The 24,809-nt window shown below is 40.7% G+C and overlaps 2 protein-coding genes across 8 annotated transcripts; both read right to left on the reverse strand.

The window, feature by feature from the left end:
- Positions 1-464: 464 nt before the first annotated feature.
- On the reverse strand, positions 465-12,773 carry espl1 (extra spindle pole bodies like 1, separase). Its single transcript, XM_054617318.1, has 32 exons — positions 12,588-12,773; positions 12,335-12,423; positions 11,899-12,201; positions 11,028-11,780; positions 10,750-10,851; positions 10,489-10,600; positions 10,250-10,377; positions 9,840-10,033; positions 9,477-9,719; positions 9,176-9,320; positions 8,917-9,076; positions 8,608-8,747; positions 8,245-8,379; positions 8,034-8,150; positions 7,723-7,894; positions 7,478-7,606; positions 7,209-7,365; positions 6,730-6,839; positions 5,322-6,466; positions 4,807-5,224; positions 4,433-4,558; positions 3,915-4,128; positions 3,517-3,722; positions 3,211-3,338; positions 2,690-2,812; positions 2,374-2,523; positions 2,057-2,224; positions 1,772-1,876; positions 1,541-1,656; positions 1,364-1,447; positions 996-1,160; positions 465-906 (listed from the first exon to the last, which is right to left on the reverse strand). Exons 2-32 carry the CDS (start codon positions 12,413-12,415, stop codon positions 705-707), a joined length of 6,531 nt encoding a protein of 2,176 aa, XP_054473293.1. The 5' UTR covers positions 12,416-12,423; positions 12,588-12,773; the 3' UTR covers positions 465-704.
- Positions 12,774-13,629: 856 nt separating this feature from the next.
- pfkmb (phosphofructokinase, muscle b) lies at positions 13,630-24,492 on the reverse strand. Of its 7 annotated transcripts, XM_054617910.1 has the most exons (24): positions 23,478-23,545; positions 23,274-23,345; positions 21,893-22,039; positions 20,524-20,597; positions 19,968-20,045; positions 19,520-19,709; positions 19,159-19,324; positions 19,025-19,069; positions 18,283-18,391; positions 18,091-18,186; positions 17,917-18,009; positions 17,659-17,784; positions 17,442-17,506; positions 17,295-17,358; positions 17,035-17,181; positions 16,884-16,954; positions 16,667-16,754; positions 16,429-16,581; positions 16,171-16,335; positions 16,031-16,092; positions 15,816-15,927; positions 15,611-15,710; positions 15,418-15,523; positions 13,632-14,838 (listed from the first exon to the last, which is right to left on the reverse strand). In XM_054617910.1, exons 1-24 carry the CDS (start codon positions 23,515-23,517, stop codon positions 14,700-14,702), a joined length of 2,508 nt encoding a protein of 835 aa, XP_054473885.1. In that variant the 5' UTR covers positions 23,518-23,545; the 3' UTR covers positions 13,632-14,699. The 7 variants fall into 7 exon arrangements, with proteins under 7 accessions (XP_054473882.1, XP_054473883.1, XP_054473881.1 ...); XM_054617907.1 differs by lacking the exon at positions 23,478-23,545 and adding an exon at positions 24,457-24,492 and having other exon boundaries at positions 13,630-14,838; positions 16,171-16,581; XM_054617908.1 differs by having other exon boundaries at positions 13,630-14,838; positions 16,171-16,581; positions 21,893-21,991.
- Positions 24,493-24,809: the final 317 nt, after the last annotated feature.

Raw genomic sequence — 24,809 nt, forward strand, 5'->3', positions numbered from 1 at the left:
AGGAAATTAATATTGGTTGCCCTGATGTACCTCACTACTTTGCTCTAAGGCCCCTGAAAGCACCTCAAAATTACAGCTGACACTTTTCTGTGCTCTTGATCAAATGCCTGTAGAGCCAACTCTATACAGGTAAAAAAAAAAATGAGAAAAGTATTTATCCAATAAGAATCTCATAGCTACAGCTTTAAGCTCTAATGGCAATACATATTTCAAGCAAGTATAAAAAAGTGTTGTAAGAATAAGATCTGTTTACTTGTTTCTACAGTAAATTGATTTTATTTGCAAAAGATAGCAACATATTCACTTTTCGCTTAGAACATTTTTGTTTGTGAAAGATATTACTGTAAATATAATTGTTCAGGCTTTCACCAAATCCTCACATAAATGTGACTGATTACAAAGTAATTTCCACAAATCAGACGCCGACTGTATGCGAGATCATTTATTCAAAAATTGTTCAATCATCACAATTCACATGCATTCAAACATTTGATAAAAATTTGCAAAATATTTTAAAATCATTCACACTATAGTAACATTTGTTAAAAAAAAATGGAAGTATTGGTTTAAATAAAAGAAAATGCAGTACTTTAATATTGTAAAAACCTGTCATTTCCTCACTCGTGTGCTGCAAAAATACAATTTTGATAATGTATAGACTGTTTACATTCTGTTTCTAGCAGAGTTTTGGTTAACCAGCCCATCTACTGCAGGTGAACTGGTAAGCCATAGACCACAGGTGCAGCTCCTACGAGGTGTTTCATGTGTGTGACCTGACGTGATTGGCCCATATAATCCAGGAGGGAAGCTCCAGAACCAGCAGATAACCAGGACTCCAACAAGACTTTGGTGAAGCGATCAATATCCCGATCTGTGACATCCCACAGGTTTCCCAAAAAAAGGGGGCTAAGGAAAAAAATAAATAAATAGAAATTAATTCATATGACAGATTTAACAGATCGATATTCAACTGCTAGTAAAGACAGACATCTCACCAGCCTGCTGTGAGGTAGTTGAGGACGATGCCTTGTCCTTCCTGATCTCCGCGCACTGCAAGAGCGGCACTACTGCAACCGAAGATCAGAGAAGCTGCTCTCATCTGCCGTTTCAGGACTGCTTGGCCGTCGAAGAATCGTGCGCCTGCACCGTGACCGACGTAACTAAAGCATCCCGGGGTTAGAAGGAGATGGACGGAGAAGATATAAAGTAAAACAGGTTATCAAATCAAAAAGCTCAATCTAAAAACACAAACCTTGTGTAATAATATATTAAAACAGATTTTTTTTTTTCTCATCTTGCAGTATTATGAGCTGTAAGTATTGTTTTCTCTCTCTATCAGGATACTTAAGATGTACAAACTCACATGTATAGATCCTTGGTAGCAACAGCTTCTTCCAGCTGACTCGAATCAGGAGCAACTCCACACACACCGTCCCAATCCAGTTTACTTCAATGAGAATGGTCATATAGTAAATGGGAAGAAAACAGAAGATATACGGACAAATCAAATGGTTTCAACTGTCATGAGTGTTGGTCTCACCTGCTAAACCATTCCTTGAATTGTCCTTGAGAGTTTCTTAAATTGGCATCAGGGTCGACCACATAAAACACCTGCTTTGCATCGACACCTTGCCTAAGGATGGACTGAGACTCAGTCTAAAAAGGAAAGATTTAAAAAAACAATATCCATAACCATGGAACTTAACTGTCAGGAGGTAAATTACATCTTCCCCACAGGCCATATTGGCACAGTAATGGAGCTTAACCGTACCTCTTTCTGAAGGCTCAGTCCAACTACAGAGTGCAGGGAAGGCATTCGGCTGACAGAGTGAGACCTTAACATGGAGGTGCTTTCCCACGGCAGCTTCTGAAGGTACTGCAAAAGAAACGGGACAGGAGAGGATACCTCTACATTTTAGAATCATCCTACCTCAAAAAGAACATATCAATAGTGCTTTTGGAGGGATTATCTCTCCCAAAAAGGCCCCTCTATGTACAAATCAGGCTGTAGGAAAATGCAGTACTTAATAGAGACGATAAAACCGATAAAACCAACCTTGTCCAGGATGAGAACCACATGACCGCGGGGCTCGTCTCTGCAAGCGAGCCGGGACACAGCTGTTTGGAGAAGCTTGTCACACTCCGTGTCCCACTGTGGAGAGACTCCCAGAGCAAATCTCTTCAGGTCTTCTTGGGAGAGCACAGGTGAGGCAGACAGCACAGCCTGAAACACAACAGTTAAAAGGTGTGAGTAAGTGTTGCTTTGCTGTTCCTTTTCCAACAGAGACCACGACAGACTGGAAGATCATATTTAGGTACTTTGAACTAAAAAAAAAAAAAAAAAAAAAAAAAAAAAAAAACTACAACACACACCTTCAGCATTTCCTCACTGACTGTCACTCCCTTTGCAGACAAAGACTTGCAAAGGTGCTGTGCCTGTTTGGAGAGCTCAGGATCCAATGAAGGAGGAAGGATAAAGCTACACCAGCACCCCAGCAATTCCTCCATCACCTTTAACAGTCGCTGAAAGAAAGAAACAAGGTCGATTAGACAAAATAATTTAGTTGTGTTTCATTAGTCTACATGTCTGAGTAGAAGTGTATAACTTAAAATGACACTGCCTAAATAATGTAGGCACTGTGAAGCCCCCTGAGACTCCCCAGTAGCTCCCTCGCTCTTCACCACTTACCCCAACTCGAGAGTCAAGCGCCCCGCGGCCCTCCCACCACTTGACCTTCTCAGACACAGAGCTCACAAGCTTCTGCTCCACCTGAATACTGTCTATCTCCTGAACCAGCCAACTGATGGAGTGCTGCATAACACAGAGAGACAAAAGGCAAAGTTATAATCTGGGATGTTAATGATAAACTACAGGGAAATTACAAAACTCAAACAAACATTATTCCACATAAGAGTATCTCGCTGCACAGTACTTTTTTTAGATATTGAATTAAGTGACATATTTACTCATTGAAGCAAGAGTATGAATATCCTTTAATTTATTTTAAAAGATGCCTTTATATTTCAATTAAATACAACTACAATAAATATTTTCCCTTTAGGCTAAGATACTAGATACAAGATGGCAGTATGAGAATGGCAATATTTTAAAGTCACTTGTGCCGCCATATTTTTAACCATTAACAATATACGTGTCTGGTTTTAGATTGTGGCTACCATCCTACTCATACTGTTATTTCCTGTCCTCACCTGTTGTTTATAGGTGGGGATGTGAACAGTGACAGGGGCAGAGCCCTTCTCAAGACGTGACAGTATGATGCTGTCACCCATCTCCCCAGGTTTTACTCCAAGCACAGACATCACACACACAGTAACCCCTGCAAAGGAGAGAGAGAGGGATGCACAGAAAGAAAGGATAATACTACATGAGAATAATGCAGTTCAAATTCTGTTTTTGCTAATCTTATAATGCACTACTGACCACATTGTGATGGAAGCAAACATGAAAATGTACCCGTTCTGCTACTGAGATCAAGACAGTATTTCATATTTTACCCGTGGGAAGCTGTTGAATTAGTTGGTGAAACTCTTGACAGTGGCTCTCTGGGAAAGTAGCGGAGTCAGCAGTTGGGAAGGAGAAGATGTTCTCCAACCGCAACAACCTCTGTTCAGTGGAGTTCTTGGACTCGTTTGTACTGAGCTCATCTAGACTCAGAGCATCCATCTTGTCTGTTAACTCACTGGGCGCCTTTCTCAGCTTTCTATTTGAATGATGACACAAAAATTAAACCATTTGAGATATTGTCAAGGTGAAACAATGCGGAGGTGTGAACTTTCAGATATCAAAAGGATGCCAAAACAATGTATTATAAAATATATATGATAAAAAAACACCAAGGTGTTGTCAGAGGGAAATCATGACTTGACACTATACATACAATACATGTGCTTACTTGAGACAACTGGCCAAATGCCTGATTGTGTGATGACGATTTGTGATGCCCAAGGAGTGGGCATGCAGCATTGCCGTAGTTACGGGGTCCTGCTGCCCCCTGGTCAAGGCCAGAAGAGCACAGAGGGTCGGGTAGATGGTGGGGGAGGGGAAGTGCTGGAGGGCCAACCATGCTGAGCAGAGCAACGACTCAATATCTTCCAGGGAAAGAGTGTCTGAGAGAAGAAAGAAGAAAAATTACAGACCCAACTGGATGGAGAGCTAAAAGGTTAAAGAGCTAACATTAAGATTGAACAGTTTACTTTGTTACTTTTTTTGTTTAGGTGTCATATCACTTGTTTCTCATTATTAGATGCTTTCTAGATGTTAGTGGCATGTTTCCTTGCTTTCATACACATATATTGTTAAGTTTTGAAGATCATTAAGAGATTGCGAGTCTCACTCGACTGAAAAGGACAAATTATACCATAAAGATACAGAGTCATAATTCAGACCGCCTGCATTTGTGTAAAGCCTCACCTGGCCTGGTGTGTGAGTGAGAGAGGTGGGTTTGTTGATGTTCTCTCAGATGACCTCTGCTTCTTAGTTCAGACAAGTCGTCTCTGTCCAAATCACAACCCATATCCCTCCGCAAGACCTCGAAATCTATGGAGAGAGTCAAGAAAGAGATTAGAGCTCTGGTTCTTTATCAACATTTTGTTAGATACAGTGATTGCCATTATAGCTGAGTTTCAAAACATTAACAGTGAGCTTGGAAGGCTGGGAAGTCATCACGAAAAGACATGGATGGCACAACTAAACCTATCGTGGTACATTTTGTGCAAATGCAGAGTAATTAAGTTATATGTTTACTAATTTTTAGGGAGTTTCACCAAAGTGCACAAAATACACACCGATATCTTTACTTGAAGCAGGATTGTCTTCAGCCTCTTCACAGTCGGATGTCCTGAGCTGCTCAATGCTAATGTTCAGAACTTGAGCAGTTTCCTCCTCAATGGTCCTCATCTTGTCAGGCTCCTCCACTGGATCTGCCTCTGCCCTGGACAGCTCCCTTCTAGTTCTTCCTCTTCTGGTTGAGGCAGATGGAAGGACCAAAGACTCATCATCCTCAGAAGTCGCCCGAGGCATTGCAGTGGTCTTCTTGCTCCTGGTCTGCCTCTTGGGTGGGACCTTCTCTGCAGGTGGATCTGGGGCTGTTTTACAGTTCTGTGCAGCTCTTCTTGTGGTTGTTCGCTTTTTAGGCACATCTGTTTGTTCTTTGGGCTCTGCCGGGGTGTTCGCTTCTGCGTCACTCTCATCGCTAAACTCCATCTGTATTAAAATATAAGAAAGAAGTTATTTTCCATAAAAACACAAAAAGCTGCAATTTTTTTTGCAACAATAAAAACTGTTTCGGTTAGATGCTTACCACGAAACGTGATATCTTTGTGCGTCTGGGGGCAGCAGGCACAGCTTGGGTTTTGTCTTGAACTGGCGACAACTCTTCATACACATGAAACTGGAGCTTAGGGGCAGTCCTCGGTGCTTTTTGCACTGAGGCGGGGGCTTTCACCTTTTGAAGAGGAGTGCAGGCCAATGTTGGTACCACTGTGTTAAAGTCAAAAGAGTCACGCTCCCTACCAGATGGCTCAGGCTTTACCATAACTGGTGTCATGGGAACAAGTCTCTTTCCTTTGGTTGAAGAGCTTGTCACTACAATCTTGGGCTTGACAACCTTGACCTTCTTGGCCTCCTTTGTTTTGTCAGGAATATCTAGTTTTTTTATTGACTCTTTAGGCTTCTTAAGTGAAGATGTGGGATACACCGCTTTCTGTTCTGATTTCAGCTTTTTATCCTCTTTTGGTGAATTCCAAGTCCAAGCATTTGAGAAGAGCTCCTCTGGGCTGCAGCCCTTTTTCACAGCCAAAGTAACCAATGACGCAATGGCTTTGGTTGCCATTAGGCCTGCTCTCACAGGTCTTAGCGTAGGGGAAGGTGTGGAATCAACAAATGCAAAGCCAGCTTCCAGGACTTTCCATATACCACAGACCTTGCTAAGCCTTGGTTCCAGCCCAGACAGGGCCATGTGAAGGTAGACACGGCCGACTACGTCCTGCATCAGGGAGGGCTTACAGGGGCTTTTGCCAGAGCCACAGGGAGGGAAGAGTTTAGCCAATTTTGCCCCAAGTTTGGCACCAACACTCTTGCAGCGAGCCAAAGTTGCTGTCTGAAGTTTAAAACCAACTTTGGCTTCACTGGGGTCTAGCTGCAGTATTAGAGCAGCCTGTGTGGCTGCCCAGCGAGCAGTTGCACGGCCCAGACAGGGCTCCGAGCAGCAGGGGCAGTGGCAGTCAGATTTGTGCGCCAGGGAGGAGAGCCAGCGGCGAGGCTGGGCTTTGAAAGGCGGGGAGGAGGCCACATCCCTCACTACAGGTTCTTTGCCAGTCCACCTAGTGCTCAAGATGCCCTTAAGATCATCCTCCAAGGCAGGAAGGGGCGACTGAGGTTTCTGTGCCGGGCGACCTTTTCTTGGTTTGATTTTCACTTCAGCCTTCTGCACCTGATCAGAGAAATCTGAGGAAAAGAAACAAAAAGTCCATTATGTAGTTAAAGGAGAGAGACATGTTTTAAATTAGACAATAATCCTAACATTTGTTCAAAAAAATAAATAACTTGTTTTTAGTTTTTGATGACAATTTACCTGGCATTAACATAACTTTTAAAATACAAAAAGAACAAGTTCATCAAATCAAAACACAATCTTACTTAAAGTCAAACAAAAAAATATAGTAGCAACATCAAGCTTTATTTGAACAGGAGTTTTGTATTTAACATACCTGTACAGAGTTCCAGAAGGTTTCTGACTTTGTCTAAATCAATTCTACTTTCTTCTCTCTCCCCCTGCATCAGCTCCAACTCAGCTTTGATCACCAGCAGCTCAGCGCATCTAAAATAATGACAAAAAATAGCAAAGAAAAGAGAGAATTAGTATATGACTAACTATAACATTTAGTCTTTTTTTTAATAAAAACACAAGAGCAATATACTGTATAGATTGTATTTTACCTGTTCAAAACAGCTACAGAATAAAACTTAAGGTTCAATAAATATGCTTAAACACCACATCAAGCTTAACAGCACACAAAAAATAAGAGGAGAAACAAGTTGCGACTTGCTGGCAAGATTAGAATTGTACACTGCAGAATACAATATTTAACAATGGCCAGTATACACAGATAATACCAGGGCACAAGCTATCTTTTGGAAACCGCTTCACTATTTACATTTTAACCCTTGACCATGCACATGTACGTACTGGCTGAGCGCTTGCAGCTTGATGGCCAGTTTGAGAGCTTCTAGACATTGGAGCCTGGCATCATTGACAGCTCCACAGCTGCTCCTCACAGCCACAACCTTCATAGAGCAGCTTAGAAGCTCTGAGAGCAGCTGCCACTTCAGCACCAAGTTATCTCCTGCTCAAAGATCAAGGGTGAGAGGGAGAGAATCATGGCAGATGGAACAAAAAGCGACATCAATAAGTTATTAGAGGCTTTTTCAGTCAGTCCATGTGTGGGACAAACCTACCTTGGTCAATGAAGCGCATGTCTGAGCTGCTGCCGATAGACCCATATAGGCCCTTCCCCACTAAAGTGACCAGCAGGCTGCAGAGAAGCTTCAGACTTTCATATAGGGCAGTGTCCGGGCTATTGAGACCTGAGACACAATCACAGGTCCTTATTCCATTAAAAGCTGCAAACTTCTCCTCTACATTCTCACAATGCAAAATGAAAACAGAAATTATATTCAATGTAGCAAATGCTTTAGCTAACCATGCTGTGTGATAAGGCTTCGCTGGGCTTGTGGCAGTGCAGCTGTGTCCAAACTGAGATAGGAGCTGCAGGTCTGGAGCATCCGAGCACGCAGCAAGTACCAACTCTTTGACTGCCTCTGCTTGTTCACTTCTTTAAGTACCTCACACAGATAAGGTAATCCACGATCCACCTGAGATATGATCAAAAGGAAAGGGTCAATTTGATAGAATCACCTATTCAAGCGATAAAAAAAAAAAAAAAAAAAAAACAACAACAACAACAACAACAACAACAACGCAAGAAATACCTCTTCCAGACATGTCACTTACCTGTCCTGTGCTGTAGCAGTACTGAGCTTTCAACAGAATGGCCAGCAAAGATTGAGAAGAAGGTCCATCAGCAGTCGTAACAGAAGGAAGAAATGTTTCTGCTTGCTCTAGCTGGGCCTTTAAAAAAAACGGCACAATGAACAATGTGAGCTAAAATGAGATGTAGTATGTTTGCTATGAATAATAATTTCCAAACTATAAATAACATTACCAAAGCCAGTTCAGGAGTGCCCATATCCAGGAGGATGCTGGCTGATTGACAGAGGGAGCTGGCACATCCGTGGGCATCATCCAGTTGACGTGAAAGTCCAATTGCAAGCTGGTAAGCTTCCAAAGCCTTTAGAGGCTACATAAGAGAAGAGATTTGATAAATACAGCAGATTAATTACCAATAATGTGAACAATACTTATAATAACCTGACCACAGAGTGGTCCATTTTACAGTGAAACTTCTTAATCAAACTATTTGCTTTCCAGAGTTCTTAACCCAGTGATTACTTATTTGATAGAAGCTCAATAAATGTTGTGATGAAGAGCAAAAACTAAAAGGAGAGCCTCCCGAATGTTTTATTACCTTTCCTTTGAGTTTGAAGAGAGCTGCAGTCACAGCAATGGAGCTGCAGGTGTGTTTGGGGTTTCTGACAGAAGGCAGGACTTGACTCTGGAGAAGAGCGGACCATTCCTCCAGTGCTCTTTCCAGAGGCTTGCACAACTCTTATAGGAATTAAAAAATGATGTCTATTAATCTCAAGACAGCGACACACCAATAATTCTTGGCAGAGACGTGTTCAGAATAGCAAAACAATAGATTATGGTACAAGTATAACCATCATATCAAGTGTCTATAGTAGGATGATTGATGATATGAAAAGAGGGCTCTTACTGTTCTCTGCCGCCAGGTTGAAATGCAAGCCTTCATAGACCTGGATGCTGTCTTGGGTCTTCTGCTTGTCTTCATAATCAAAATCATTGGTTTCTACTTGATTGGCCGCACACCGTGTCTGCTCACGCAACTCTCGCAGTTTTTTGTCCCTGTCAATGGTCTGAAAGGAAAAAAAAGACAAAAAAAGCCACTTGGTCATTTAATTACACCAAGACTTTAATCCAGATAATAATTGAAAACCAGTCATAATAAAGCTCACCTCCTGAAGGTTATTCTCGAGAGTGCAGATATAGAGCCAAAGCAAAGCGTGGGCCTTGTCATCCTTGAGTTTGTCAGCATTCTCTGGAGTCTCGGGTTCTTCTTCAAGTAACCGTAAAGCTTCATGGGTAAAATCAACTGCCGTGCTGTACAGTTACAAATGTACATAATGAATACAGAGACAGTAAGCTGCTGCCCTTGATACTTCTTTGCCCTGATCACACAAACCCCACATAAAACAGTGTATTTGTAAATGTCAAGGAGCACCACTGATTAGAAATTATGTAAATAAAAGCTCCTACCAGTCGGTCTGTTCACTGAAATCCTGGTAACACACAACTTGGGCCATTTCACAGAGGTAGACCGCACGCAGATGGGTGTGGGAGCTGTCCTCGTTGCAGATGTCCAACAGATCACATAGTGTGTTGTAACGCTCCTGGGCCGTGTCTCCTGCCACCTCCTTGTAGCAACGCAACTCTTCCTCCAACAGGCAAAGCATTACTCGCTCATCTGGGACGTCAGGACCAAAACCATCATGTAATGTCCTATGTCAGGGTGGGACAAGTTTCCTTTCAATCAATAATCCACAAAAACACCTTTCTGAAAAATTCAATTGTTGTCAAAAATAAATAAATACACATCCCTTTATTAGAATTAATCTGTACCTGAGACGGATGTCCTCCTCCGAGTTACGTGCAGCGTCAGTCTTTGTTTTCACCCACAGGGAGACCGGTTCAGACATACAAGTAGTGATGTTGTCCCCCAGAGCCTTCAGCCACAGGATCACCCAGTCCAGCGCTCGCTCCAGTTGTCCAGCCCGCCTAGAGGTCTGCACAGCCAGCATGAAGGGTCGGCTCAACTAGGTAGTCAAAAGACAGATTAATAATAGAGATGTGTGTAAAAAATTAAACAAATTTTCTTCAGGATCATTTGGATTTGCATACATCACAACCCATTTAAAATCAGGAGGTATACGGACAACTAAGCCCATTCAAGACAAAGACATGATTTATACACTACTGACAATGTGTATGTTTATGACATAACAAATAAAAAACACACTTGAAGGACTTACCCTATCGACAGAGAGTGAGACAGGACAATTCTTGCATAGATCCCGGCAGAGAATCTCAACAAGTGTGAAGGCCTGGTCATAGAGACGCCGGTTGTAAAATCCACAAGCCAAGTTGCTCATAGCAATCACTGCAAGACACACGGTAATCTCAAATTGTCATACAATATTTCATTTAAAGTAAGCATTTCAGAACCTCTCAGAAGACCTGACATGTTAATAATCAAGAATGTAATAATCACCTGCTTTGATGAGAAGGTTTTCACTAGACAGTTTACGCAGTTCTGTCATCATCTGTCCAGCTGTGGCTTGGCAGTAAAGCAGCACTCTGTTCAGTGTGTCACTGTTCTCCAGCTGAGAACAACAAATATCAATCAGTACTAAAGCTGAAGTACAATTAGAACTGCAGCAACATCTTCTAACTGTGTGAATCATTGGTCTTATTTTCAGTTTCTGTAATATCATCATCACAATGAAATTGGATGTTACAGAAGCAGCCTCACCTGTGATGCGAGCATGCTCTCGTAAGCAAATACAAAGCCTTGGTAGATGCTGAAGCAAAGTGCCTGTTGCAGTCTGCTGCACTCAGCCTGGCATGTTGAATTCTGTAAATAAAGCAAATCACAGATCTGTATAAATTCTCAAGAAAATACATTTTACCTCTGTATGGCTATTTGATGGCAACTGAGGAAAAAACCCAACAGTGCTCTAGATTTACAGAATAATTCCTAATCTTGGTAAACAAAAAGAACACATTTTCCCGTTCAGTAACTAAACTCACCTTATTTAGCGTCTTTACCATCCGTTCTTGGTGCTCCTCACAAAAGGAAAACCAAGCCAGGAGCACTGGTCCACTTATTCCCTTGCTGTTGCTACTTTCGACAGCCCACACCACTAGTCCACAACCTTCCAGGACTGCATGAGCTTCTCTGTCCCCCAGCTCAGCTGAAAGAGACCTCAAGGCCCGGGCACACTCTGTTAAGGACTGGCTACTCTCCCCGCCAGCCTTCATTGTAGAATTAATCTTTACTGCCCATTTGCCGAGTACCAACGCTGTACAGTGACAGTCAGCACAGTCTCTGACTTTACTCTCAATCTCATTCAAGAAGGTGAAAGCAAGATCATAGTGGCCAGACTTACAAAGCACCTTCACTGTAATTAGTACTATTTCAAAGAGCGTGTATAGACTTGAAGTCTCAGTCAACAACTTTGACCCGCCCCCCTCACAGCCTTGACCACTAGTCCAGCATCCGCTGAAGAGTGTGTGAATTTGCTGGAGAAGAAAAGAGGCAGCGTCCTTAGTTACTGCTTCACAGCTACTTTCAAATTCAGCAATGGCATCCTCTGTATATATGGGGGCTTTGGAGAAAGAGGGGGTTACACTTTCTGTGTCCAACAACAGAAGGAAGCTCAGAGCTTGTATCTGGCAGTGGAGTTTGTCACGGGGATTCAGGGTCTTCTTATCTTTGGTAGCAGATAGTCCATTCCAGAGCACTGAGAAGCAGCTCCGCACAAGAACACGGTAGTCCTCGTCCTATGGACCATATAAGAATTGTAACCGTGTTAATGCTGACACTAAAAAAGCAATCATGCAGTGCAGATGTGGAATACACAATACGTGTAAACTAACTAAAATATAAAGTGATGCATACCTGTTGAGCTGGGGTAAGCCTGCTGTAAAGCAACCCAGATACATGGCTACACAGACTGTGAGCTTCCAGGGTGCTTAGCTTCTTGACAATATGGAAAATGATCTTTTCCATGTATAGTGGACTGCTCTGAGAAATAAGTGCTGCAGAAACATCATAGCCCTGAAGGCAAAGCGTCACCAGCTTAACCAACTGACTGACATGGTTAACATTAGGTGATCCAACTCCAAGTTGATGGTTACAGGCTCTGATGATCCTGTCACACAGTGTGCGTCCCTGAATAGCTGATCGACTCTTCACATAATTCTGCAAAACATATTTACAAAAGAAAAAGACAGGTTTAGATATGCATTTATAACAGTTAATATATTTGTAACGTTACTAGGAATGCGAGGGAGTGTGTGCCCTGATATACATCTTAAACATATACTATGCTAACCTGTAGTTCTTGAAATAAAAGCTCCGTCTCTTCCACAGAAGAAGTCCGCTTCACGTATTCGTCCACTTTCAAACACTTCATGTCTGCAGCTGTAGAAAACACGTTATTAAGTAGGTAAGTTTCATTTTGAACCCCGGCTGAGGGAGCAGAGCGTCGCTATGCTAACGTTAGCATCCACGCTAACCACAACATGAAGGCGTTCGACCGACGGGGACGTTCTCTAGCTTCACCAAGACGACAAACAGGGACTTACTTCGAGCAGGAGACCTTGATGGCAACACTTGTATATTCACAGTAGACAAAAAGCAGACTCGTTCTCCATAGCTACACACAAAGCAGTGGTAAGGTTGTAGTAGTATAAAGTATAACGATTTAAATCCTAAACAATCATGGAGCCTGCACCCCCGCGCACTCTTTTTGAAAGGTGTTTGCTAACCAATCAGACAGCACATCCGCTTTTACCCGGAAATTCTAAAACTTATGGGTATTGTAGTTTTATGACGTACATGAAAACCAGACCGAGCGTAACGTTCAGTAGTTAGACCATGAGTTGTAAAACTATGACATACGGGTATATTTTAGGCATTAATCTGCATTTTTAACAGGCTACACAACATATCTCCTAGAAACAAGTTACATACCATATATTGTAGACCACACGGCACTAATACATTGTGCACTACAATAGTTATAATAGTTTCTGTCTGTATATATAATATTTCAGTTACTGTGGATTCTTTACTGTTCTTTACTGTTTTTTTATTGCTCATTTGCTTATTTATAATACTTATTTTGATCTTGTTTTTTGTCTCTTGTATCTTATCTTATCTTATCTTATCTTATCTTATCTTATCTTATCTTATCTTATCTTGTCTTATTGTAAACCAATGTATTTAAAATAATTATGCCATTTGGCCAGGTAAATTAGGCCGAGACATAACATGTTTTTGTTGTTCTTCTCATGGATTAAAAACGGGCTTGTACTGTATTATTTGAGTGATTGTTGTAAAGTAAGGGCTTTGGATTTGTAACAAAGGGAATTGCTTGTACATGGAGGTTTGGAGTTCCACTATACTCTCCATCATAATCATCCTAATTATAAGTCATAGTCACACCAAAATGCATCTACTGTTTTAATTAAGACTCTCAATCAAAGTCAATATCATCAAAATCATCTTTATTCTCTGATTGCATAATGAGTCAGTCAGATCTGAACACTATAATTGTTAGTTATACCAGACATTTGAAAAATATAATGTTTAATACAAATGTAGCTATAGGTCAAGATTCAAGAAAATACGTTAGGAGAAGATGTTTATTTTCCAGCAAGACATCAGTCTCTAAGGGTAAGCCAAACTCAAAACAAAAAAGTTAATTTGCTTGTGTTGACATTTCAATTTTAAATAGAAGCTTTTTGTTGATCAGTAAAAACTAATTACACCCACTGTGATTCACTGTTGAAAAGCAATAATAAATGAAAAGGTCCATGGGGTGAATGCTTTTTCTGGTCACTTTAAATCCCAAATAGTTTGTGATGCCATTACTGGAAAGGTTTTGTAAACACATATTTTTAAATTGGTGATTGATGAAAATATATTTTTGTTTGGAACATGTCCACCAGAGGGCCCACTGAAGATCACCTGTATTTAAACAGTTGAAACTTCCCTTCCTTTAGTTGAAGGGAGTGCAGGCTAAATGTCTATTATTATTAAGTGTGTGTTTCCATTAGCAACATAATAAACTTTATCAGATTTAAATTCTAGTGGAATGCCCAGTTCTGTCTTAATGACTGAACCATTACTCTTAAAACGCCTTCTGTCGGATTGATCCTTGAAGGGTTGAGGGAGCGTGTTAACAAAGCGAGACAAAGTGTGAACAAACAACGCTTAATATAACAAGATTCAAATCTATGTTTAATCTTTTTTTTGTACCTTTGTAGTAGATTTAATCAGTATTATAACCAGGCCTGAGATTTATAAGGGTACAGGGAGCAGTTATAGGATGAGAAGCAAAAAAGGAAACCAGCAATCAAATTATTCAAATTCACTAATTTACATACAGTATAAACAATAGGGTCAAGGTTTATATTTGTTTGCAATGCTACTAACGTTAATGACTGAGGGGATTTAAATTTGGACCCAAGCCGATTTTTTATGCAATTCTGATAATACATAAACTACACCATACAAATACTGTCAGGTTTTTTGCTGTGAAACAGGGAGCAGAAATGTGTTAAAAATAATCACCTGTGAGTCTTGCGATGTGTTTTGGTGATATGATTATCATCTTTAATTTTATTGCACTTTTCAGAGACAGAGTTTAAAAAGTGTTTTTAATAACAGACGGTCAGAGAGCGAAAAGGTTTCTAAGGAACTACGGCTCTCTTCTTGATGACGTGTTCCATCGCAGCCTTTTCAGTGGTGTCCAGATCGATGTTGTACTTGGCCAGGATTTTCAGGATGGGCCTCAGCTTTAGCCACCACTGTATCTTTGGAAGACGATGTCTGTGGAGGACAACATTTGTCAGTGCTAAGATGAAAATAAAAACAACAACAACAGCACCCTTAAAGCCTAAGAAGTCAAATGATTTATGTAAAATGTTTCAATTAAAGCTAATTAATACAATAAATACATTTGAAAAGATGAATATCTTGAGTAACCGGGTCATGATTTCTGGAAAGAGACATTGCAGGAGTTTTTCAAATGTATTTTCTTTCGCGGTTTGGCACTCTGAGCACCGCAGGCCTCCAAAACTAGGCAACTCATACCAAAACAATCTAGCTTGATAAATAGTACTAGAGGTAAGAGGAAGAATGTGTATTTGGGATTTTGGGATGAACTGTCATAACATGATAGTAATCAACTGCCTACAAACACATTTGGCATAACCGTGACAACATGGACAAATTACCGGAGTCCTCTTCCTTGCAAGCTATGAACTCAGGTACAGTATTTACTGAAGTTTTAACCCAGTTTTTTTGGACCACTAACCCACTAACTGTGCAAATTTGAGTAAACACAAAACCATGCAAAAAGAAAAAGTAACAAGAAAATACAGTGGTAGGATAGAAAAGAAGTCTTACTCAAAGTCAGTTTGATCTTTGAGTTCTACCAGAGGCTGGAAGACCAAAGATCTCTTCTTCATGCCCAGCACACAGGCTGTATCTGGAGAGTTGGCAAAGATACGACCTGGAGGTTTGGGATTAAAAATATATTAAACATTAGCACAGGGAGCACAGGACTCATTACACCACGATAGGCAACATGTCAACTCACCATGTCTGTAGCATTCCTTCAGCTTGTCAGTCAACCACAACACAGACTTGATCCCCATCTTGGTGCCAAAATTCCTGTCAAAAGGACTGGGTGTTCCACCCTTATAACAGAGGATAGGTTTCCTTATGTTTATGAAATTAAATCTGTTGGCAGATATAATGTGTCAGCAATACAACAAATAGAAGGACTGCATCTTGTGGCCCACCTGCTGCATGTGTCCAAGTACATTCTTCCGGCAGTCAAACACACCCTTGCCTTCCTCTGAGTACAGGTTAAAGATGAAGTCGGTGGTGTAGTTTGCATTGCATTTCTCATTTCTGAAATAAAATAAGAATATTGGGTGAGATTTATAACCAGAGTGAGCTGCAGATTGTAAAATTGATTCTTCTCGGAATAGAAGTTACGTTAATTCCCACAAACCTTAGAATCAGTCCTCTCTTCACTGTGGTCTTCATCTTCTCCACCAGATGTTCCACATTCACCTACAAACAAATCATCAGTGTCAGACCACTTATTTTATCACTTAGCTTCCTCTCTTTTGTACATTCACAAGGACAGACCTCTAGGTCATGAATGTTGAAATTCTCCTCATAAATGTAAGCAGCATCCGCTCCAGATGCCAGGCCGGCCATGGTTGCTAGGTAGCCGCAGTATCCTCCCATCGTCTCAACAATGAACACTCTCCTCTTGGTGCCGGCAGCAGACTGTTTGATCCTGTCGCATGTCTGATAAAGAGAAATAAGAGAAGAAGAATGCAGTGAGTAAGATTTAGTGTTTGGATGGCCATGTGTTTGTTTTGTGTTCTTTATGAATTTTACCATGGTTATGGTGTTGAGTGCGGTGTCAGTGCCAATACTGAAGTCAGATCCAGGAACATTGTTGGACACAGTAGCGGGAACAACGACAAGGGGAATACAAAGTTCCTCATATTTCTCTCTAGCCTGCACCATCTCCAGACCCCCAACAAATGCCTAGTGAAGAAAGAGAGAAAGGAAGAACTCAGTATAATGCTGAGTTTTAGTCTTCGGGATGTGCCTCTATTTCTATGCTGCTCACCTCAAAGCCTCCAATAATGACTATAGCATGAATGTTGAACTTAGCGATGCTCAGACTGATCTCGTCCATAAACTCATGTGGCAGGGACCTTTATAAAAAGGAAAAACACAGAAGTACACCTGCTCAATGTTAAGTTAAAAGTAGACTTTCAATAACACTGAAACATGCACTGGTATTACTGTATCAATCAACAGAGTGGTTTGTTGAATTATCTCACCTCTTTGTGCCCAGCAGGGAGCCTCCTTTTCCAGTCCATCCTGCCACTCCGGACCAACCAATAGGCTCAATCTGTGCTTGGACAGAGGGGAATGCTCTATCATGCTCTGAAACAAAAAGCCTTCTTGTTTGTTTATGTTTGTTTTATTTACCATTCCATGAGCCAAGCCATCGAAGCTGTCGTGCACTGCCAGCATCTGGTGGCCCTGGAGGAGCCCAATCCTGACAGTCGAACGAACTGCAGCATTCATTCCAGCACACGGAGCTCCCACGTTCAATATGGCAATGTTGATATTACTCTGGCATGGGCACATTCACAGAGACATTTGTCAAGATACATTTATTATCCACTGGGAGTTATTGACTAAGAGACAGTTGATGTACAGAAGGACGGTTCAACTTAGATCCTGACCTTTGCTTCTGGGATGTGCACATGAGCCAGCATTTTGTAAGTGTTCCAGTTGTTCTCAAAGCTCCTATTGTACAGAAATGTACGGCGTTTAAAACACAAGACAACACTTGGGAATGTTTAAAATAAAGTGTAAAGTGCATGCCTCACTTTCCCCTGAGCTTCACTGCGTCTTCAAACCTCCCTTCAGCCATAGCTATGGTCACATCTTTAGTCTGATGGGACAGAAGGTTAAAAGACAAAAAGGAAAATCAGAAATGAACTAAAAATAACTCAAAAACTTCTGTTAGCTTGCTTGTTCATTTTATAATTTTGTACAAACTGAAGAAAGATGATTTGTTTTGCATTTCTAACAGATTTGACTCACCACTTGCACACACTCCATGAGAGGCAGCCTGACAGCCATGTTTCCAGACAAGCTGACCACACATGCGGGAGTGTCTGGTGTGGCCTCCAGCAGAGCCATCACAGCCTCCACGCCCATCCTGCTGGCCTGAATCATGACAATCAAAAAACAAACACTTAGAGAAGCAGGTACACTTGTGTTTATTCACATTGTTAACAAGAAATATGATAAAAGGTTGAATATTTAAAAGGTGTATATATGGGACAGCTCTAGTATTACCAGGATTCTGTCAAAGGCAGAAGGGGTTCCTCCTCTCTGCACATGGCCCAAGATGGTGGTGCGGGTGTCAATGCCTAACTTCTGTGATACCAGCTGGAAAGAGAAATTAGGATTTTAATCTCTCATGAAGATCCTATATGTGTGTTTGTATATTGGAGTTCTGCCATTACTGACCTGTTTGATGTCGTCACATGTGATGGCTTTTCCTTTGCAGTTTATTGCTCCCTCTGCAACAATGATAATATTCAAACGGGAGCCGCGGCCTCTTTGCTGAGAGGGACAGAGAAAACCTCTAAGATCAAATAGCAGACTTATAAAAAAAAGCTAGATCAAAATTTGTAATTGAAGACGATGCGGGACGTTTACCTCTGTCAGCCTTCTGCACAGATGCTCCTCCCATCCATCCTCTGGGGGCATCTCTGGGATGAACACCCAGTCAGCGCCACAGGACAGAGCTGTCACCAAAGCCAGGTAACTGTAGGTTAAGAGTCATACGAAGGGTTCAAGTGTCTTCTGCAAAACTGGAAAGTAAGTATCCAAGGCTGATGATGTTACATATCATAAATCTGACTTTTGACATAAAATGTATTCTTAGTAGGATGGAAAAGCCTTTTAAATGACATTAAGACAAATGACAATAGCGCAGTCAATATGTTCATCCAATAAACTGTCAAACCTATTCTTGCCCCCATACCAGCCATCATTAGGACACTAATTTTGGTTTATGATACCAAAAGTAAAACCTACTAATGACATCCTCATCTGCCTCAGCTGTACCTTATGGCAAGTGCTTAATGTTTCCATGCTAACATGCTAAACTATGATATTGAACATGGTTAACATAAACAGCTAAACATCACCATGATAGCATCACTGTGAGCATGTTAGCATGATGATGTTAGCATTTAGCTCAAAGCACCGCTGAGCCTAAGAACATCCTCACAGATCTGCTTACATGTTCTGTAGACTCTTTTTCTTTCTTACTTGAGATTCCAATGTAGTGGAAAGGGACATTTCACTTTTTCATCCTTAGACAGTATATATGTTTTGTAGGTATTGTATAACCATCAGGTTAGTGACAGTGACATCACACACAGGCTGTACTCACCCACAGTGCCTGCCCATTACCTCCAGGATGAAGGTCCTCTGGTGACTGCACAACAATACATAGCATGTCAAGACTCTAAACATGGCATGGCAAGTCTGTCTATTACATAAATGCAGTAATATTCACATGCATACCTCTGTGCTGTGGTGGTGATGGCATCCACAATCTCTATTATGCGATGCAGGGCAGAGTCTGTGCCAATGGTCATGTCGGTGCCACAGAAGTCGTTGTCAATGGAGCCCACCATGCCAACGATATTGAGATTGGAGGAACCCTTTGCCTCGGCGGACGTGATCTTACCTGAGACCAGAGGTGACAAACACTCTCAGAAGGTGTTCATTCTCAAAAAGTGGCTGAAGCCTGTATTACCAACATGCCTAAACCAACAATAACTTGTACCATATCATCAGTGTAGAGGGGCAGATATGTGCAAAGAGACATTTCATTTTGGGCTGTGTTGTTTAGAACAATACATTTTTGGCTCATGTCCCTCACCAGTTCTGACCAGGTCTGCCAGCAGCTCACTCCACTCTTTTCTGAACTGGTCTGCACCCGTCAGACTGCCATCACCACCAATCACACACAGGTTGGTGATGCCCAGCTTGACCAAGTTACAGGCGGCTTTGGTGCGTCCCTCCTTGGTGCGGAAATCCTGACAGCGAGCACTTCCAATCACAGTCCCACCCTGACATTAGGCAAGGAGGAAGGGTTTCACATCAAGAGTCATCAAAAGGTTAGAGTATCTGAAACCGAATAGCTCATGTCTAAGGTCCATTACGTATTAAGCTTAATGAACCTTGGCATTTAAATAACCTTTTGACCTACAGCAATGCACTGTAGAGGCTAAAGAGTTGCTAGAGTTACACAGATCATCCATCCCACTTACTGGTCACAAGTTAAAAGTGGAGATGAGGTACGTGCAGATAAATATGCTAGTTCTCACCAGCTGTAGCATCATTGACACACTCTCCCAAGTAGCAGGGCGGATATTGTCTCCTCCATCCACCAGACCTTGGTAACCCTGTCAACAAAACAAAATATCACCTCCTTGGACATGGGTCATTGCTAGAAAGATGCTTCAGGCTTAATGATAAAGGATCATTTTTCTATGTCCTGTGCAGCTTTTTCAGTCCAACAGGTGCTGATTTTCTTGATTATATTAGGTAATGTCGATCTTCTGTGTTAAATAATGGAATAGTGCCCAACATCTGGTGTTTTATTAAGCGTTTAAGTCATTTATTATGCAAAATTGACAAACATTGCTGGTTCCAGCTTTGCAGTTGTTAGCTTTTTTTGCTTTTTTGTCTGTTTATATTAATGTTAATTGAATAACTTTTGTAGTTTTAGGTTGTTGGACAGACATTACATGCAAAGATAGCAGCTTGAGCTGTTGGAACTTGATGGCAGGCATTTTGACAATGTTTTTGAATTTGTTTTGACATTGTGCAATCGATGATTTATCAAATAATAAAAACAGAATATTCAAAAGGAGTATTTACCTCATGGACAAAATACACCTTGGCTCCAGTGTAAATTCCCACTCGAACTGTGGCCCTCACAGCTGCATTCATTCCTGTAGACACAGTGTGTGTGAGCACAGCAGCCCATATAATTATATGAGAACCTTGCAATAGCGCTCCCACTCAAATGTAAGGAATCATTCAATCAAATATATGATTAAATGGATTAGTGGTAAAATGGTGGTGAAAAAATATTTTATAAAACATAATATAGTGCAATTTTATTTGTCTGTTCTTTCCTTGTTGAAACAGTTAAATTGTCAGTAATCGTGAAAAGCTTGTATTGCAGGAAAGGCAAGTCGGCCTCTGCCTGGACTCTCAACACTCAGGGGGTTGCTTAAAGGACAAGATGTGGATAGATTATCTTCATTGGTGCCAAAAGCATCTCCACTTACTGTTTAAAGGAGAAGAGAGAAAGGAAGCAAAGGACAGCCGTCTCACTTCACCTAACCACTTTACAAACGCATGACAGAAAGGTCATGCCTCTAAAATTAGCCCCCAGAACAGATACAGTTTTATAGAGAAGGAGAGGAAGAAGGACCAGACGAAGAAACTTGGACTTGGATATGAAGATGAGTAAAAAGACGAGGTTGTGATGAGGATAATTTATTTTGGACAATGTAAAAGAAGAAGTTTGAGGGTAAACAAGCAGTTTTTCATTTACACACTTGTCCCAAATTCTTATAAAATTCAGATGGGCATAAAAATAGATATGAATATCTCACTGTCTCACACGCTCAAACTCCAGGGTTGTGTGAGGTCACTGACACAATTCCCAAAGGTCACAGGAGATATTCCTAATCAAGTTAAAGGTCAGCACTCTGTGCTCCCAAGAACTTGGATGAACGAAATCCTGCTGCCCTTCTCCATAAGTTATCTCTGAGATATATTGCAGCTCTGTTGTCATTAAAGTATGATTATCGCTAATCATTTTTTTTATGAGTTGTCAAATTTGATATAATAGAAAGCTGGAATCATGATTAAATATGACGTAAAAAGGGGCTAGAATTTAGGCAAAACGCTGTGTTATTTCTAGTGCTAATAGCTACTTAAAATACATATTGTATAACACTTAAACCTACAGTTCTGAGATCTGTTTGTAGGCTACAGTGACTATACAGACAAACAAAGACTATTCAAGAGGCATCCCAATTATACATTTCTAATTTTTAATCACTTTATGTCTCAAATATTTATTTTTATGTTATTAAACTCTGCTGTTGAGTTACTAAGTAGTGACTTCCAACACAACAGATCCCCTTAACCACCTGTTGAGGCAAACAGACAGCAGACATGCTTTGCCTTGGCACTCCACACTCACATACCACCCTGGAAACCCTTCACTTACCCTGGGCATCGCCTCCTGAAGTCAGCACGGCGATTGCCCGACCCTCTCCCATCTTGGTGGGGTCGGTGGAAGCCGGTTGTGCCATGGTCCTGGAGCTGGCTGAGGGAAAGAGGCCTTGAGTGTAAAGATCCCTGCTACCCTGCTGTACTGAGTGGAGCACAAGGAGCCTCTCACATCTAACTCAGCCTGCTGGCTAAGGGAAAGTAACACCAGTTGCAAAAGTGCACAGCTTAACTATCCTTTTGGCAGACAGACATCGATACACACATAGCTTCACAAACACATTTGGATGCACACACAAGTACAGAGTGTCTATTAAAAGTATTCAACCCCCCTAATGCTCCACCTTTGTCATTTTTCATATTTTATTGTTTTACAGCATTGAATCAAAGTACATAAGGCGTTTTCTTCTTTAAAATGAATGTGAAACCTCACAAATACAAACCGATCTAAATTAAGTTTAAATATAGTACACTAAATAATAGATTAGGCTTTGCAAATCTGGATAATTGATAATTGAGGATGGTGAATTTACAGCAGTTTTCAAGTTCTGGCACATATTCTGGACACTGACCACTGAAGGGAATTTATCCTCTGATCCTCGTAATTTTTTTTGCTCCTGTCACATTTTATTCACTGTGGCCTTGTTTTTTACTGCAATATATAAGTCTTACACCTCTATAGTTTTAGAAGGAAGTCTTTTTTTGAATAGGCTCTTAGATATTAATTGCCATAGAAATGGTATTGCTCCTGACTGTTACTTTTTGACAACCTTATCTCAGGTTTGTTTGAAATTATTCTTTGTCTTCACTATGCAACTTTGCCAAAAGTAAGTAGTGGTTGGACTAGATTTCTAGATTAAGTAGTACAACATACCTTGATAGCAAATCCATTCAGAGACACCAAATATTGGTGCTGTATTTGTATTTGTATGTATGTATTAATGTGTGTGTTGGGGCCTCTGTCTCCATGTATCAAAAACAATGGATCAATTCAGATGTGTCATATAGTAGGGTCAAATGTTTATGTTATTCATTTTATTCTATGTATTCACTTTTCATTTTATTAAATACCTTGATTAAGTTCCATTTGATTTATTTCTTAACATTAATGTTGTTTTTTGTTGCTTGGCATCAAAGAGATTTATTAACATCTACTGTGATTAAGTGTTGTAGCTACAGTATCATATATATATATACATACATATACACGATACTATCTGCTGTCGCGGCAACTGCATGTACAAATCAAACAAATAAACATGTGCTTGTTGGCACCATTATTAATTACATTAAATTCTGGAATTGAGTTTTAGAGTCTATAGAGACACTCTACATATTCAAACTACTAGTGATATATCTTTATTTGCGGTCCAGCTTACCAGCATCCCCTGGTGGATCAGAGCTTGAGGTCGTCTTGTTTTCACATTCAGATCCTGAGAGGTCCTTACTACCTGAGGAGGGAGAACCATGACACCAGAATGTGAAACAGACTCAGCTGTACTGTGTATATATATACATAGCATATGATTATATAGAAAACCTCTTCATATGCACTGGAGAGTACAAGGCAGCTACTCACTCACATGATAGACCTTTTCTACAAAAGACAGCTTGCTCAAGCATTTTCACTCATTTCAAGCATTTGTGATCACATCCTCTATCTGTACACAGCAGGTTAGTTTACTCCCACTGGCCTTATCATGTCCGTTGCTATGAGCTGCAGCTGACAGGCTGGTTTCTGGGGAATGCGTGCCAGGTAACAAGCACATAAACATATTTGTACATCTCGCTTTATTAAAACAAAGAAATAAACTGTCTCCTCTGAATTCAACTAGTCGCATATGTCCAGTTCAATAAAGATTGATGTTGTATTTCTCGCTAGAAGATAAAATTGGTTGCACACAAACACGACCTTTGGGTATTATAAATGGATAGCTCCCACTTACAAAGCTTATAATTCACATAAACAATTGTACTTGTTTTGTAATTTCTTAGTGTAAGTCATTTCTGTATGGAGGGGAATTCAACCCCCATGGCACAACTTTCAGATAAATTTTAATTGACTCCTCTTCCACTTGCAGTCACATTATATCGTGTTTGTCCTTTATTCCTGTCTGGAATTCTGAATCGGATATGGGAGTAGATATGGTGCAGTACCAAACCAACAAGCAAAATAATCAATGTGACAACAGTGAGAGTGGGAGGCGTGTTTGTAGCAGGCCGCTTAGAGTTGTCTTTAAATAGATACAAGATGCAGACACAGTGCTGCTATCTATAAAACACACAGGAACCCCTCCCCTTTCTTACGCCATTACTGTGAAACTGCACAGTCATCCCACAACAGAACATGTCAAAACATGTCATGCTAGTGCATTTATGACCTGGTCAATTTAAATAGCCAAAAATAATAATAATAAATAATAATGATTATTAATAAAAAAAAATACATGGTAAAAGCTACCATAAGCACTGCTTAGACAAATACTAGGCCTATAAATAAGACTGAAATGACTCGTAAGAAACACACAAAGAAACAAACTCGTACAAACACTGTACTCGTACCTTGAGCCTTCTTTCTGAGCCAGAACATCAGCCAGGCCAGCAGTGTGACAGAGAAGAGCCAGTGGGCTGAGAAGACGCCCGGGTACCACATCCTCACAGCACCTCTCTTCTGGAGAAACCATTCTGCATCTGATCTGTATAAATAGATTCGATATCACCACTTCATTGTGGAGTAATGACCTTCATCGCTAAAGCATGGCGGATATAATCCACTCGTGTCTGTTATAATTAGAGGGGAGCAGTACTACGGGATGTAACACAAGTAACACAACACATTATTGTGTAGTATTACAGTATAACTCAAAACAATATGTTATAAAAGACTTCCTGTGACAGTTAAAGTAATCTATGCA

Source organism: Anoplopoma fimbria, chromosome 17 (assembly GCF_027596085.1).
Source record: "Anoplopoma fimbria isolate UVic2021 breed Golden Eagle Sablefish chromosome 17, Afim_UVic_2022, whole genome shotgun sequence".
Classification (NCBI taxonomy): domain Eukaryota; kingdom Metazoa; phylum Chordata; class Actinopteri; order Perciformes; family Anoplopomatidae; genus Anoplopoma; species Anoplopoma fimbria.

Excerpts from the sequence above, each read along its gene's own strand:
- espl1 (XM_054617318.1), bottom strand. The coding sequence starts at position 12,415 with ATGAAGTGTTTGAAAGTGGACGAATACGTGAAGCGGACTTCTTCTGTG. Across the intron at positions 1,657-1,771 it reads GACTGAGCCTTCAGAAAGAG|ACTGAGTCTCAGTCCATCCT; the intron begins GTACGGTTAAGC and ends TTTCCTTTTTAG. Across the intron at positions 1,161-1,363 it reads GCTACCAAGGATCTATACAT|TTACGTCGGTCACGGTGCAG; the intron begins GTGAGTTTGTAC and ends GGGATGCTTTAG.
- pfkmb (XM_054617906.1), bottom strand. The coding sequence starts at position 23,517 with ATGCTTGAGCAAGCTGTCTTTTGTAGAAAAGGTCTATCAT. Across the intron at positions 17,359-17,441 it reads GCAGTGAAGCTCAGGGGAAA|GAGCTTTGAGAACAACTGGA; the intron begins GTGAGGCATGCA and ends TCTGTACAATAG. Across the intron at positions 15,711-15,815 it reads TACTTGGACACATGCAGCAG|GGTGGAACACCCAGTCCTTT; the intron begins GTGGGCCACAAG and ends CTCTGTTATAAG.